The sequence below is a fragment of the Stomoxys calcitrans genome, chromosome 3 (assembly GCF_963082655.1).
Source record: "Stomoxys calcitrans chromosome 3, idStoCalc2.1, whole genome shotgun sequence".
NCBI classification, from domain to species: Eukaryota; Metazoa; Arthropoda; class Insecta; order Diptera; family Muscidae; genus Stomoxys; species Stomoxys calcitrans.
In genome coordinates, this window is record NC_081554.1 from 163,721,508 (window position 1) to 163,738,025 (window position 16,518).

Below are 16,518 nucleotides of genomic sequence, written 5' to 3' on the forward strand. Positions count from 1 at the left end.
TTCCAGAGTTATGATGGCCCGTTGAAGTACATTTCTGGGTTTAGTGACACTTCCGAATGACACTTCGAATCACGGCCAGGAACGAGTCTGTGAGGAGGAATCTCAAAGCGAGCGCGGAAAGCACGTTGCGTAGCAACAAGTGGGTGACCGTTAGAGAACAAGCTCTCGGCGAAGGCCCGCTGTTTCCTAGACCAGAGTATGACGGGAACTGAATGGAGAGAGAAATAAATTTGAGGGCTTTCCCTCGTAATGCGACCACCTCGGCCCGTCCCCTTCCAACTCACCGCTCGGGAATTTAATTGTAATAAGTTAGTTTCTCTGGCGCACCCTGTAATATTTTGCATGCTTCTCAATTTATTTAGTATATTCTCGTGAGTCATGAGTACCTTCTGAGTCATACTGTTCTCGTGAGTCGTGGTTTCTCTAAGTAGACATTTCTCGCGAGTCGTGATTTCTTATAATTTAAGCATAATGTCACTCACTCACGCTCAAGCATAAAGAATTTCAATTCTATCATGGTCACGCACGGTCACGTGAATAGACTCGGATCTGCAAATGACATTTGTAACTTCGTTTTCGTTGTTAAGATTCCCTCCAGGAACATGTATGCGACGCGTGACACTTCTCCTCGCCTTATCAGTCTTGGCATGCATAATAAATTAATAGTTGAACAATTTCGCTCATCTTCTCGAATTACCCACTTCAACGTCTCCAAAAGTCACTGAGGTCCCATATCTCCTTCTGCCTGGGTTTGAGAGTGTCTTAATAGTAGACCACATTTTCCCTTAAGCCACAGTATTTCTATCTGCGAAATCTAGGGTGGTGAAATAACAGAAGCGGAATTTATGTCTATAAACAGTAGAAACCAGGACTGTGGAGTTGGCTGGAAATCAAATTTTGAAGCGGGAGTCGGAAAATGTTTAGGTTATGTTAAAGGACTTAACAACTGTAGCTACCAGCCGCTTCACTAGGGCTCTCTCTATTCATTGTATTCGTCCTAGAGAAAGATGAAATATGAGAGAGCGAAAAAAATAGAGATAGAGACTTTGACACATGGAAAAAGCAAATTCGCATGGAGATGAAAGAGAGTGAGAGAGAGAGAGAGAAAATCGAAACGCTAGCGCAAGCGGCACAGAAGCTAAAAAACCCCCAAGGCAGAATGAGCGCGCTGAGCTTTACTTTTGAGCTTCGCGTTTCAAAAATGTAACTCTGCGCACAAATCCCACAAAAGCAGCGCGGATTTGTCAAAAATGTTTCAACTGTGACACTTGAAAGCAAACGCCATTCCGTGCTGCCGCACTTAAAGTAGTGTTTCTAGTCGTCAAAGCTAAAAATTGTTTAAATTTTGAGAATTGATTTTTTTGACATTTGTTTGAAGAGTTGCATTTTTCAACGCGACGCTTTACATTCTGTTTAGGCTTGTATCGACACTTAGGTCCTTACAGAAATCCAGAATGACAAAAGTGTAAAATGTCAACGACCTGACATCGCTGTGGCTAGTCAAGACTCCCACCAACAGACTAAGACCGTGCTTCTTCGGGCCCAAGACAAACGATGACCTCGTCCCGAGGACTTCTGTGACAGGGTCTGTGTTCGCCGTAATTGACATCCACCCTTCTAAACAGCCAGCACAGAGAATTGCTCACAATCGCCATAGCACTCGCAGTGTGCGTCTCCGATTCAAACCCGGCAAGTTCGTCAGCCAACTTGTTCCCTCCAATCTTTGGTGGCCGGGGAGGTAACACAATCTGACACCAATTCCCAAAAGTCCGAGACGCTCCTTGCAGCTCCCGGCAAGCCTCGACCTCACATAACCAGCATCTAGAGCCTCATACAACTTCAAATCGGTCTCTAAATCTAAATTCGACTCTGAATCTGCATTCGACTCCCGGCAAATTTGTCAGCTACCTTGTTCCCTCCAACCTTTGGTGGCCAGGTAGCTAACACAATCTGACAGCTGCTGCCAAATGTCCGAGACGCTCCTTTCAACTTCTGCCAAGCGTCGGCCTCACATGATCAGCATCCAAAGCCTTATGCAATTTCGAATCGGACTCTGAATCTGCATTCGACTACACAACCCTGGGTTTAAGTGTTTTAGTCATCACCCGGAGTCTCAGACCTATTTCAAGTATGGATATTTACTTACTTTAATTAGCTACGACAGAACATTTGTTCGGCTAGCCGAACTCAGAACCCTTTGTATTGATAGAGAATTTTTACACACTCTGCGCTATTGACACACTAAATTCACTGGTGAAGTTGTGAGGCAATGCCCCACTTGAATGTACTTTCACCATGTAACCCATTCACCGGGTCATCCCATGGTTTTCTAGGACTAATTTCCACTCTCTAAGCCATCAACTATCTTCTATAGACACCGCTAATGCGGTGTCCATCGTATTCTCAATGGCTTTTATGCTTGGGCAGTCCAAAGTAGCCTGCCATAGTCATTCGCCTTATTTCAGAAACTGATGGAACAATGGCCTTGAAAGAGGTCATCCTTTCCCGCCCTCAATCGTTCAGAAAATGGTACAAAATTATCATCATAACCTTAACGCTCCGGACAATCCCATAGCCGCCGGTTGTACGTATCGGATTGATCCGATGAAATTCTTCATCGGCAAATGTTGGCGCCCCAGTGTTAAACACACTGCTGCAACAACAACAACCGCTCCAGTGGGAAAAGAGCTCGGATTACCATTGCAGGGGTTCAGTTCTCACCAGAGATAATAGACTAAAATTGCCCAAGTGTGTTCGACTTCAAATTGCCACTATAACTTTTCTAGCATTGTAACTCACTAGTAACTCATTTCTCTCATTGTTTTGCTTTCGTCACCAGTCTTTGCAGTTACGGCGAGGATTGTAGTGGCGGAGAATCAAACGGCTGTGTTATTAACATATGTGTATATGCTCTATCGTCATCCCTTATTCTTTTTGGGAAACCTGTTCTCCTTTCCAGCTTCCGTAGAAGTATGGGGGTGCCAGTTGTATACCTAGAAACATCATGCACTTTGGCCCTATTGGGCTGGCCTTTAGTCTCGTTGTGCCCGCTTAGCTTTTTGGTTTTGTTGTTGTTGTTGTAACCACATTTTCATGTGGAGGTGGCGATCCTCGTCAAGCTCCTGTAGGTGAGCAAACTTGTTCCGGTCCAAAGGACCGATCGCCGCAGAAACAAGGTGGCCATTAGTTATTTAAAGGCGCCAATAACTCGCCTTGTCATATCGAGCATCACAGGCACTCAGCATTTGTGCAAGCGCCGGTGCCACCCGACTTCACTGAGACTCTCCACTCGATACCGCTGATTGTCCGACACTGCCGTTATAGCTACTCCGTATGGACCATTCCACTATCCGCAACCTGTGAACGCGCCCGGTAGCTCGAAACACTACGTTCGACTGCAGGTGCCAGGGCACCCGAATCTTCAGGAGTGGGTTCACGATTACTGGATCTCGACGACTCATAGCTCGTAGAATTATTCGCCCCGACGCTATTGGGCTTATTGCTCCCTTCACCGTGAGTAATATTTCGTCATGCCTATTTGCTCATGCTTCTTTTTGTCAATTTTGTTTCAATATAAGATACCCTAATGAGGTAAGCGCTACACTCCATCTCCACTTAGAAAGCTTAGATGGGATGCAGTGACCTACTCGGTGGCCGAACATAACACCCAAAAACATATTTGGACGTTATGACCTACCCTGATGCGGTCCCAAAACCCAATATTGTTTTGAGCATTATGACACCTCCTCTCTCCCTTGCCTATCCACCACACGGGGACGCTCCCGATTGGGGATTCACAACTCCCACGTTAAACACTGAACCCAATTGACCTTCTGATTTTACTTCTTCAATCACAGAGGGCTTAATTATGCTTTAAGTCTGAAATGTAGGCATAAAGTGCTCTGTTATGACCTTAAAATCAGTGTCATGTTGGTTTTAAGTCGACCAAAACCATGCTATAGCTTCCAAAGATGATTATGTCCCGATTTGACTTCGTCAGCTGCTAGAGGTCAAATTTATTATCCGATTTGGCTGCAGGTGATGATTGATTATGATTTCCAATAACTATACTCCTACTTTATAAACGAACCGCCCTAATCGTCTTTTTGAGCCTCTAAAGGTGGCAAATATTTGTTGATTTGGCTGAAATTTCACAGATAAAGTTCTGTTACGGTTGCCAATATCGGTGCACAATATGGTCCGAGTTGTTCTGCTTTAAATCCGAACTTCCGATTTAACTTCTTGGTCTTCTAAACAGCCATTTTGAAACATTTTATTTTGACAAATCACCTTTTTGATATTTCCCAATTGATGGCAACCTTGATAGATATCAACCCAATTCTTCACTCCACCCAAACAAAACTATAACAAAAGGGCTGCTTATGTTGAAGTGTTTATTTTTTTTTCTCTTTGCTGGCCCAAACCCACCCCACAAAATCTCTTTCCCCGAAATATTTGATTTACTAAAACCGAAATAGATTTTTTACAATCAGGTCATTTATAGATGAGGTATAGACCACCGACAGAGCTACTATCGTCGCACATATATTGACCACTACAATTTGATTGGGCAATAAAGATTAGACGATAGACCATGACGATAGATTAGCCTTCTGTATTCAATTTATTTATGATGGCCTGGGAAGAAGGCTTGATGATTGGTGGTGGTGTTTTAGATGAAAGGGGGTGGCATTGCTTTCAGCATTAACCCCTTGAATGATTGATTAGACGCCACAAGGAATGCGATTAGCGACGAAAGTGGTCGAGCTACAACAGCGATTGCTTGCGATTCTTGAAAACTCTAATGATTGATGGGGCTAATTGGGTGGTAAATCACGGGGATTAAATGATTAAGAACCGTACAAATAGCCTGAGTAATATAAAATTTATGAAACTTTTTGAATGGACGTAGAGGGCGACAATTGGTAATGTATTTATTTATATGGCCATAAGCACTAATCGATGAGTAGCAGAAGGCAAACAAAGAGGGTTTACGTTTGAAATACGAGAAGAAGCAAAAATATTGGAAGCAATGAAGAAGGCAAAGAAATTATTTTTTTAAATATCACGTCAACTTTGGCCAAGTCCAAGACTAAGTTTTCCAAACGCTGAATAAAATGTAGGTTAGAAGCAATAAATGGACCCTGCAAGAAAAATTGATGTCACATAGGATGACATTTCGGTCAATGCTCTCAATAATTCATGTGGCATATGGTTTGTATAGCAAATTTGCCCATGAACATTCCATTACGCAACAGGGAAAAACTTCTCATATATCAATGAGTGCTGTCTGATTCAAGTTTAAGCTCAAGCTCCGTTCGAACTTTTAATAGCCGAGTGTGAACGGCTTGCCGCAGTGCGCCACCACTTTGTGGAGAAGTTTTTACATGACTGCCATACCATTATTACAAATGGCATAGTTCCTCACAAATGTCGTCACCATTAGGCAACTATTGGGTTGCCCAAAAAGTAATTGCGGATTTTTTAAAAGAAAGTAAATGCATTTTTAATAAAACTTAGAATGAACTTTAATCAAATAAAATTTTTTTCACTTTTTTTCTAAAGCAAGTTAAAATTAACAGCTGATAACTGACAGAAGAAAGAATGCAATTACAGAGTCACAAGCTGTGAAAAAATTTGTCAACGCCGACTATATGAAAAAGCCGCAATTACTTTTTGGGCAACCCAATATATCAGGTTTTTGACCCATTCTGACTTAAGCTCCGCTCGGACCTTCTCAGTCGATCTAGCCATATCAGTAAGTCTATCGAAATTACGATAGCTCTGATATTTCTCATTGACGTAGGTCCTTGAGAATTGAAAATGGGTCATATCGTTTCACATTTGGATATAGCTTTATGTTGAATGGATAGCCCACCCCGAAGGGTGAGTTTACTCGGAGGCCAGTCCAGTCCATAATGACACCCTAGCAAAAAAATCATGATGAAATACACTGCCCCCACTCAGTCCTCAGTAAAATCATGGAAATATAGGAATAAACTTGGTAACAAGCGCCTATCTATCACGCCTCCACGCGAGTGGTTCCCCGGAGTGCAAGTCCACACTCGCTGATACTTCTCATTGACGTAGGTCCTTGAGAATTGAAAATGGGCCATATCGTTTCACATTTGGATATAGCTTTAGGTTGAATGGATAGCCCATCCCGAAGGGTGAGTTTACTCGGAGGCCAGTCCAGTCCATTAGTACACCCTAGCAAAAAAATCATGATGAAATACACTGCCCCCGCTCCGCCCTAAGGGGACAGAGATATGAAAAATCCTGGATATATAGGAATGAAATAGGTAGCAAGCGCCTATCTATCACGCCTCCACGCGAGTGCTTCCCCGGAGTGCAAGCCCACACTCACTCAAGTATTTACTTGCCAAATGCCAAGCATTGGTAATCCTCGTCTGCGCATGCATTACAGCGTGTTGAATATCTCAATGCATTCCAAGTCAAATTCACACCGTCTTGCCCACGTCTGAGGAGACTGCCCCAGAGACATATCTGCAAGTTCGCCAAAGTCGAAGAAGAACAGCCTCCCGCCTACGTGGGCATAGGCTTTCCATCCTAGCCTATGCCCCCGTAGACCCGGACATGAGCAGAGCAGGTGTTCGATTGTCTTCTCCTCATCCTTATCAAGACATCCACCACAATAGTTGTTGGGCGGGACTACCAATCTCACGGCCATACGGCCTATCGCACAGTGTCCGTTTATGACTCCTGTATTCATACTCGTTGATCCCTTCTCGAGGGCCAGCAACTCCCTCGTGATCTTCCGGTCTACACCCGGCCGGAGTGTCCTGGCAATCCGATAATCATCCACAGACTCCCACCCTGTCACTGCCTCTGCACTGGCCATCTTCTCTACCATGTTCAGTAGTTCGACAGTGGTCAAGACCGGTCACAGGTCTGCTTGCTGATGAGGATTCCCTCCTGGCATACTCGTCCGCCTTCTCATTTCCCAGAACACTAAGGTCTCCGAGTAAAATGCAAATTTTGCCCATGAGCAAAGGAACAGGGGCCAACTTCTCACATATCAATGAGTGCAGTCCGATTCAAGTTTTAAGCTCAATGATAAGGGGACTCCGTTTTATAGCCGAGTCTGAACGGCGTGACGCAGTGTGACACCTCTTTGAAGAGAAGTTTTTACATCCAACTCAAACACAACATACGCCACCTACTCCTCCATTCCGGGAAAGATAATACGGAACAATTTGTTCCGAATCGATCTTGCAGACTTTTAGTCGGAAACCATCTTCAGCCTACCTGTTGCATCCATGGCGTCTAGAATGGAGCAGTGGCCGTGTCCGCCTTCCCTCAGCATGCCAAGCTCAATCAGCCTAAGCGATAACTTAGCGGCATAACCCGGAATATATACATCAACAGGTTGAAAAAATTCGTTGAAAAATCTTGGAATTCAAGGCCTTGAAGGGCGCACTAATGTACACATACATGCTGGGTTTCGAAGGTGGCAGGACCATTCTCCGGATCTCTTGGCTGCCAACGTATTGCCACACATATATGCCTGAAAGATCTTGCACTCGTCGGCAGTATGACTTACATACCAAAGGTGACTGTCCCCAGGTAAACCCGCAGTCCTATCCCTGACTCTATACTGGAGCCGCCCGTGACGACCGAGGTCTTATTCAACTCCCACACTTCCCTTACAGAAAAGCGCATTCGGAACAACCTCTACTGAATCGGTCTTGGAGACAGGTAGTCTATACCTTATCTGCTGCATCCATGGCCTCTAGAATGGAGCAGTGGTAATGTCTGCCCTCTCTCAGCATACCAAATTCCCTCAGCCTAAACGCTACCTTAGCGGCTTGAAAATATAAGATTCGGCCCGCCCCGAACTTAGCACGCTCTTACTTGTTTTTATCTAAATAAGAATTGCTATTGCACCATTAAAATTCCAAACGATTTGATTGACTAACAATCGAATATCCATATTTTAGCGTGATGTGTTTTCTGAATTAAAAATTCCTTGTCAGTAAAAACAAGTAAAAAGGCGTTAAGTTCGGCTGGGCCGAACATTGGATACCCACCACCTCGGGTATTTATGTAAACCATCTTTCATCATAATCCGGAGAAAAATGCATAATTTATGGCCCATATGGTCCATCATAGCAGCTTTATAGAAATATGGTCAGATTTGTACCAAATTCGACACGGATATTGAGGGGTCTAATAAGTACAAGTCATTGTTCAATCATGTAGAACAAAAAAATAGTGGTTTTTTTGGTAGCCATTTCCAAGTATAGACCGATCATAACCATATACGATACGGATGTCGAAAAGCCTAACATAAACCACTGTGTCAAATTTCAGCGAAATCGGATAATAAATGTGCTTTTTATGGGGCCAAGACTTTGAATCGAGAGACTGGTCTATATAGCAGCTATATCCAAATCTGAACCGATCTGGGCCAAATTCATAAAGGGTGTCGAAGGGCCTAACACAACTCACTGTCTTAAATTTCAGCAAAATCGGATAATAAATGTGGCTTTTATTGTCCTAAGACCCTAATTCGGCGGATCGGTCTATATGGGGGCTATATCAAGATATAGTCCGATATAGCCCATCTTCGAACTTAACCTGCTTATGGACAAAAAAAAGAACCTGTGCAAATTTTCAGCTCAATATCTCTATTTTTGAAGACTGTTGCGTGATTTCAACAGACGGACAAACGGACGGACATGCTAGATCGTCTAAGATTTTTACGCTGATGAAGAATATATATACTTTATAGGGTCGGAAATGGATCAATGTGTTGCAAACAGAATGACAAAATGAATATACCCCCATTCTTCGGTGGTGAGTATAAAAATAAATGCTCGAAAGCATTCGGAACTAAATCGGTCGCGGGGTACTACGGTACTCTTCGGGTGAAAAAGTACTGAAAACCCCTGATCCCATGTAAGGTCTAAATCGGTTCATAACCTGATTTGGCTCCCATATAAACCGATCTCCCGATTATACTTCTTAAGCCTCTAGAGGGCGCAATTCTTATACGATTTCGCTGAAATTTTGTACAACGGCTTCTGTCATAACCTTCAACATATGTGTCAAATGTAGATTGAATCGTCCTATAGCCTGATATAGCTCCCATATAAACCGATCTCCCGATTTTACTTCGTGAGCCCCTAAAGTGCGCAATTTTTATTCGAATTGGCTGAAATTTATCAGAATGAATTCTTCTATGGTCTTCAATATTCAAATCATCTGTGGCCCGAATCGGACCATAGTTCGATATAGCTCCAATAGCTTAACAATTCTTATCCGTTATCCTTGGTTTGCCTATAAAGAGATACCGGAGAGAGTTACTCCTTGTCAGTAAAAAAAAAAAAAATGCTCGAAAGCATCCGGTACTAAATCGGTCGTGAGTGTAGTACGTTACTCTTCGGGTGGGAAAAATTACTGAAAAAAGTACTAAAGAACTGACTTTTTTTCATCCCTGATCCCAAGTAAGCTCTAAATCGGTTCATAACCTGATTTGGCTCCCATATAAACCGATCTCCCGATTATACTTCTTAAGCCTCTAGAGGGCACAATTCTTATACGATTTCGCTGAAATTTTGTACAACGGCTTCTGCCATAACCTTTAACATACGTGTCTATTGGGTGTGAATCGGTCTATAGCCTGATATAGCTCCCATATAAACCGATCTCCCGATTTTACTTCGGGAGCCCCTAAAGGGTGCAATTCTTATTCGAATTGGCTGAAATTTATCAGAATGGATTCTTCTATGGTCTTCAACATTCAAATCATCTGTGGCCCGAATCGGACCATAGTTCGATATAGCTTAGCAATTCTTATCCGTTATCCTTTGTTTGCCTAAAAAGAGATACTGGGCAATGAACTTGACAAATGCGATCCATGGTGGAGGGTATATAAGATTCGGCCCGCCCGAACTTAGCACGCTTTTACCTGTTATTTCTTCTACTCATTAGTCCACCCCTCCTACAGCTATTTTTATAAGTAAGAAAACCACCTTCAAAACAAGTTGAAGATATAGGCAGTACATTATCTGGTTAAACTTTCCCTTGTTTTAAAAAAATTGTCTTTATTGTTGTTGCCAATACAACCATTGAAAATAGATTATTTAACAAATGATTATCTCAAATAACAAAAATTAATAACACCTATAAGTTGAAGCCATTATCTTGGGCATTTAGAACATGAGTGTATTGCTTACTATATCTGACAAAACTGATAATGCCAATTGAAGATCTATTAACCAATTCTAATAGACTTTGTGGAAAATTTGGGTTAAAAGCTTTGAGTTATAAGTGGCTGCACATGCTGCCCATAGAAAATGAAGGTTGTCTTGCCAGCCTGACCAACTCCGTATAAGACGATGGTATCATTGACAATGCCAAAGATAATGACTAAAACTGTGTTTATCTGAACGCTTGGTCAGACAGACAGACCAACAAATTGGAGTAGATCGATGATTAAACAAGACAAGACATCCACTCGTCATTTACCTCATTTTGGTATTTTTCCTACAGGTCGATGTTTGTCACACCTCTTGTTGACTTTGGCAATTAACGCTTAGCTTTTGGATATCAGTTGAAGTGTTTGTGGAAACATTATCTTGAAAACATGGGCATGGGACTTGATGATGAGCTAGGAGGAAGAGCGATAATAATATAAGAAATCAAATTTATACTGTGATTTAGTAAATATTATTAAAATTTTTAAAAGCGATAAAGACGTCAGAATTGTGAAATTTCACAAAGGTTGGGCCAAATGGAAAATTTTCTTATAGCTAGCTAGCTAACACCTCAAGTGTACACTGAGATTAAGTAAATACAAATTTTACACTTCTTTTTAAAAGCATAAAGACGTCATAATGGTTAAATTATGAAAATGTGGGGCCAAATGGAAAATTTTCCTAAAGCTTAAAAGTACATATATACAAAGCATTTCATAGTCCAAAGCTAAGATTTGGATAAGCCGGTACAATCAGAGCCCTTATTAGTTACCAACCTACTTTTATTATCTTCATGATTCAACTTCTTTCTACTTATTCCATTTTTTTTTTCCTTTGTTTGCAGATAATCGTCCCTACAAAAGTTCAGCGCTCGATGCTCTTAATGCCAAAATCGCCCAACATCAGCAACAGCAACAATCCTCCAACTACAGCAGTAACGTTGAAGAATCCTGGCTGTATAATTTCTGTTTGAAGTGTCGCGGCGAAGAGTCTACACCCTCATGGGAACCACCACATTGGCAAAAGTTATTCCCATATCCCTTGTGTCCCTCTTATCGGCAATTTTCCCGCATTGTAGTGCTCATCTTGATCGGTGTTCTATTGTGGATAACCGCCTATGTGATTATAGGCGAATCAGCTGCCCCTGGTGGGCAGTTATTCAGTTTGGTAGTATTAACGGTGGCGGCAAATTTTGGTGGTTACTTAATATCGTTGACTACATTACCGCGATTGATAGGCATGCTGTTGGTGGGCATTCTGTTTCAGGTGAGTTGAAATATTTTTAAGATAAATTGCAACTTTGTAGTTGGATTAACCAGCTTAGACCAATGTGTTTTTATTTCTTGCTTCTATTTCAAAACAAAACAACAAAAACACTTTAAAGAGTCTCAACATTTGGGGTGTGTTCAATGTATCAAGGGGCGGGCTGCAATGATCGCGATTTCGGCCTTTGCCAAGGGCGTCATCAGAGTGCTATGCCACCAAAAGATTTCATGCTTCCACCTACCCATTAATTAGTGAGGAGTGGAATGGTAGAAGCATGCCCTCTGAATTAAATGTTGGGTCTTGTTATTCAACCTCTTCTTATAGCGCAGTAAGAGAAAGTTAAATTCTAACAGCCAACATATCTTCAAAGAGACATCTAACATCAACAACACACACAAAGTTAAAGACTTGCTATCCAGACAACCTTCGCTTGCCATAGAATAACTTTTCAATATTTGCATATTAACCCCATATTTCTCGACGAGCTGATCGTGCTTCTATTCATTCTTTCGCAAAAGAATGGATAAATTACAACACTTACGGTACATTGTATAGGAATCGGGTCCTCTTAGACCATTCACTTAGTTTTATTCTCAAGCTCAAGAGAATGTTGTACATAGCCCGTAAAGGCGAATATATAGGAGAACTACATGTTGGATTTGCAGGAGCGGAAACAATTTAGAAATATCAAACTAATGAGGAGAACATCCAAATGGTGTTCTCAGACCCTACCGTAGTTGCCACTTCAATTCCTAATAGGGATGCAAGGAGATAGGGAGCTACCTCCCAGGGAGATAAGTGCTACTAGAAGGTTCACAAGCAGAAACTAAAAGATGGTAATAAATGTTCATTATGGTATCTTAAGACGCTGCAGCCCACTTTGTTCCACACAGATTTGTAATGGACATTTGACAAAAGGATGAGAACACAAAACTCTCGTTAATCAGGGTCCTACTTCACATCGAAACGTATGACGATGTGGTTAATGGTTAGAAATGAACCCGGACCGAATCTTATATACCCTACACCATGGATCGCTTTTGACATGTTCTTTGAATGGTTTTTTATACCCACCACCGAAGAATGGGGCTCCGTCTGTCTGTTGAAATCACGTTACTGTCTTTAAAAATAGAGTATTGAGCTGAAACTTTGAACAGATTCTTTTTTTGTCCATAAGCAGGTTAAGTGTGAAAATGGGCTATATCGGACTATATCTTGATATAGCCCCCATATAGACCGATCCGCCGATTTAGGATCTTAGGCCCCTAAAAGTCACATTTATTATCCGATTTTGCTTCGACATCCTTCGTCAATTTAACTCAGATCGGTCCAGATTTGGATATAGCTGCCATATAGACCGATCCGCCAATTTAGGGTACTACGCCCATAAAAGCTACATTTATTATCCGATTTTGCCGAAATTCGGGACAGTGAGTTGTGTTGGGGCCTTCGACATTCTTCTTCAATTTGGCTCAAATCAGTACAGATTTGGATATAGCTGCCATCCAGACCGATTTCTCGATTTAAGGTTTTGGGGCCATAAAAGGCGCATTTATTGTCCGATGGCGCCGAAATTTGGGACAGTTTTGTTAGGATATTCGAAATTTTCTGCAACTTGACCAAAATCGGTTCAGATTTGGATATAGCTGCCATGTAGGCCAATATATCGATTTAAAGTCTTGGCCCCTAAAAGGCACATATATAATAAGATATGGTGCAGACCGGTTTAGCTGCTATGGGGCATAAGGTACGCATTTTTCACCGGATTTTGACGAAAGGTGTGTATGCAAAGTTTGGACCGGCCGAACTTAACGCCTTTTTATTTGTTTTTTCTGCAAAGACTTCAATGACAAAAAACGATTTGTCTAGAGAAGTTGGTAATACTTGGGGCCTAGAAGGATGACCATAACAGAATCTTAAGTTATCGACAGATAACTAGAAAGATGTAATTAGAAGCACAGAAAATCGTTGAACCTTCTGGGACTAGAAAGATGGAGTTTCTTAAGCTATCATCTATGTATTAGCTAAAATGACGGGAAAACTCTTTGTAAGAGCAAGTTGGCAATTTTTCATTTTCACTTATCATTCTATGGCTAAAAATGTGGCATGTGTAAAGGCTAATTATCTGGCATATCTAAGGAGTTAGAAATACTTTGTGTCATGTGAAAATGTCGATGTTTCAAAAGACTAGAAACGCGTCTGGAGGCATCATCATTGGGTTGATAAATTAAATTCTTGGCGACTGAAAATGTCGTTGATCTTTATTCCGTTAAAAAATGTATCCCTCTAGGGACCCAAGAATTTAAAATATTTAATCTCTGATACCTTTCATAGAGTTATTAATTTTTTCTTTTTATTTCTTTTTACAGAATGTTGGCTGGACCAATTTAGATGGCGATTTCTCCAAAGTCACTGCTCATCTCCGCAAATTTGCCTTGACGATTATTTTAATTCGAGCTGGTCTCGAAATGGAACCTGAAGCCTTTAAAAAGGTGTACAAGACTATTCTTAAGCTGGGTATAATTCCCTGGATTGTGGAATGCTGCATTATAGGGGTTTCTACACATTTTTTACTGGATTTACCCTGGGTTTGGGCCTTCCTCTTGGGTTCCATTATTGCAGCCGTTTCCCCTGCGGTGGTGGTGCCATGTCTATTTCGTTTGCGCACCAAAGGCTATGGCGTTGCCAAGGGTATTCCCACTTTGATTATAGCCGTTGCCGGTATCGATGATGCCCTCTCGGTGGCTGTATTTGGTATTATCAGCAGTGTAATGTTTTCGGATCGTGGTATCGGTTATCAGATCTCTCAGGCTCCTGTGTGCATCATTGGCGGTTTAGCTTTCGGTGTCATTTGGGGTTATATCGCCAGATTCTTCCCCGAAAAGGGTGATTCCTATGTGGTACCCATGCGCACCATAATGCTGTTTTCGGGTGGTTTGGTTGCCATCTATGGCAGCGAAGAAATTGGCTATGAAGGTGCTGGTCCATTGGCGGTGGTATTTGCTGCCTTTGTCTCGAATTTGTTTTGGTGCAAACAAGGTTGGGAGGTTGAAGATAATCCAGTTTCAACAGCCTTTGAAATCTTTTGGATGATTTTCGAGCCCATACTATTTGGTATTACTGGCGCCACGGTGAAGGTGACTATCCGAAAAAATATTTGAAGATTTAAAATAAATTTTATTCATTACTTTTTTTGTATCTATTTTTAGATCAATGAACTGGATCCCGATATTGTCTCTGTGGGTGTTGGCTGTATTATAGGCGGTGCAGTTTTGCGCATTCTCTGTACAGCCGGCATTGCCTTCGGTGATCGTCTTAATATGAAAGAGAAATTCTTCGTTGCCCTTTCCTGGATGTCAAAGGCCACCGTACAAGCTGCTTTGGGCCCAGTTGCCCTAAAGCATTTGGATGTCAATGCCAGTGAGGATGAAAAACACTATGCCTATGTTGTACAAACCATGGCTGTACTTTCAATTGTGCTAACAGCACCCCTGGGAGCCATTCTCATTTCTGTTTCGGGCACAAAACTGTTGACCAAGACTAAACAGCCCCAAGTTATCGAAGGTAAGATGAAAAATATTTTAGAGAAATTTTCTACAAAAATATTTCTCTTTTTTTCTTTAAGGTTGGCGCCGCAGTCATCGTCCTTCTATGCGCGACATTAGTATTATCGATGAGGAGGAAGAGCGTGAAGACCCCGAGATTCCCGAGGATAAGGAAACGGCAGATAATACCCAGACCAATACCCATATACCTCCGCTCTCCTTTTCACCTTACAATAAGTAGAACATAGAAATTATCAGTCAGTCTCTCTTTTCTGTTTAGTGTTGTTAATTTTTTTGTTCTTTTGTGTTTTTTTTTTTTCTTGTTGAGCTATAGTTAAAATTTTGTGTAGATCTTTGTTTTGCGGGGGAAAATTTTTATCTAGCTAAGCTATATATTACAAAGTATTTGATTCCAGAGTATTCATTCCAATAAGGTCCCTTTCTTGCATATTTGTTACATGTTAAGTTCAATGTTAATTTGTAATGTAAATAAATGCCAAACGTCAGAAAAAGCAAGATCAGATTTATGTTATCGTATGGAAAGTATGATTTTTTATGAGTTAAGTTTTCGGTGTGGCAGCACTGGTTGATATTTGTGTCCATCGGTGAAAGTAAAAACTGTTCAGTATACTCTGCCATTTCATCATGGTGAAACTCACAAAACTGTTGCATCTGGGATGGAAAACAATCCCACGCCATACAATAATTACCGTTGCATTCCGAGAACGCAACAATTTGGTGTGGTTTATGGGCGAAAGTGAAAAGTGTTCAGTATACTCTGCCATTTCGTCAACGAAAAACTTACTAAACTATCATATCTGAGGTAAAGAATAGACTCATGCCGCACAATAATTAACGATGAATTCCGAAAACGCAGTTTGGTGTGGTTTATGGGCTGGTATATCATTACACGTTTTATTCGTGGAATAAAGGCTGAAATTCTCGAAAAAGTGGTGCAAAATTGGAACCTACGAATGGACTATTTGAAAAAGAGTCGGAGCGACATTTACAAAAAAGTAAATGGCAAAGACTAATTTATCGGTTTAAATAGATGTTGAATGTTTTAATAGATAAAGAAAATACGCTTAAAAATTCACTCCAGTGGGGCCATCTCGGCGCATACATCAGGGTGTCCTGGCTTGAACATAATTGATTTTTAATTGTGAGTATTTCAATCCAACGAAGGAGGCAATGCTTTCTTTGGTACAAAATAACGACCAAAACCCGGGAGTTAATCTTAATTTGTGACGCCAGGGGGCGCCACTTTTAAAGAAGTCACTGCAGACGGAATCACCTATCCTGGAGGACCTTGAGACGCTGAACAGAAAGATAGCAATATATCAAACTAAACATGCATCGGACCTTATCAGGAGGACATTAAAACAGACATGCAGGGTCGAAACCTACAGATCATGTAAAGTGGGAATCCTCGCTATTTGTCAAGATACGTGATACGCCCATGCGAAACCAGCATCTAAAAAGAG

General features: G+C 41.4%; 1 protein-coding gene across 3 annotated transcripts in view; it reads left to right on the forward strand.

The window, feature by feature from the left end:
• The window catches only part of LOC106088610 (sodium/hydrogen exchanger 9B2), a 161,882-nt gene extending 146,332 nt beyond the window's left edge, over positions 1–15,550 (forward strand). For all 3 annotated transcript variants that reach the window (XM_059365396.1, XM_059365395.1, XM_013254204.2), the window contains 4 exons: positions 11,068–11,489; positions 13,859–14,626; positions 14,699–15,053; positions 15,115–15,550. In XM_059365396.1, the coding sequence (XP_059221379.1) occupies positions 11,068–11,489; positions 13,859–14,626; positions 14,699–15,053; positions 15,115–15,275 (1,706 nt within the window). In that variant the 3' untranslated portion in view covers positions 15,276–15,550. The remainder of the gene's footprint in view (positions 1–11,067; positions 11,490–13,858; positions 14,627–14,698; positions 15,054–15,114) is intronic.
• Positions 15,551–16,518: the final 968 nt, after the last annotated feature.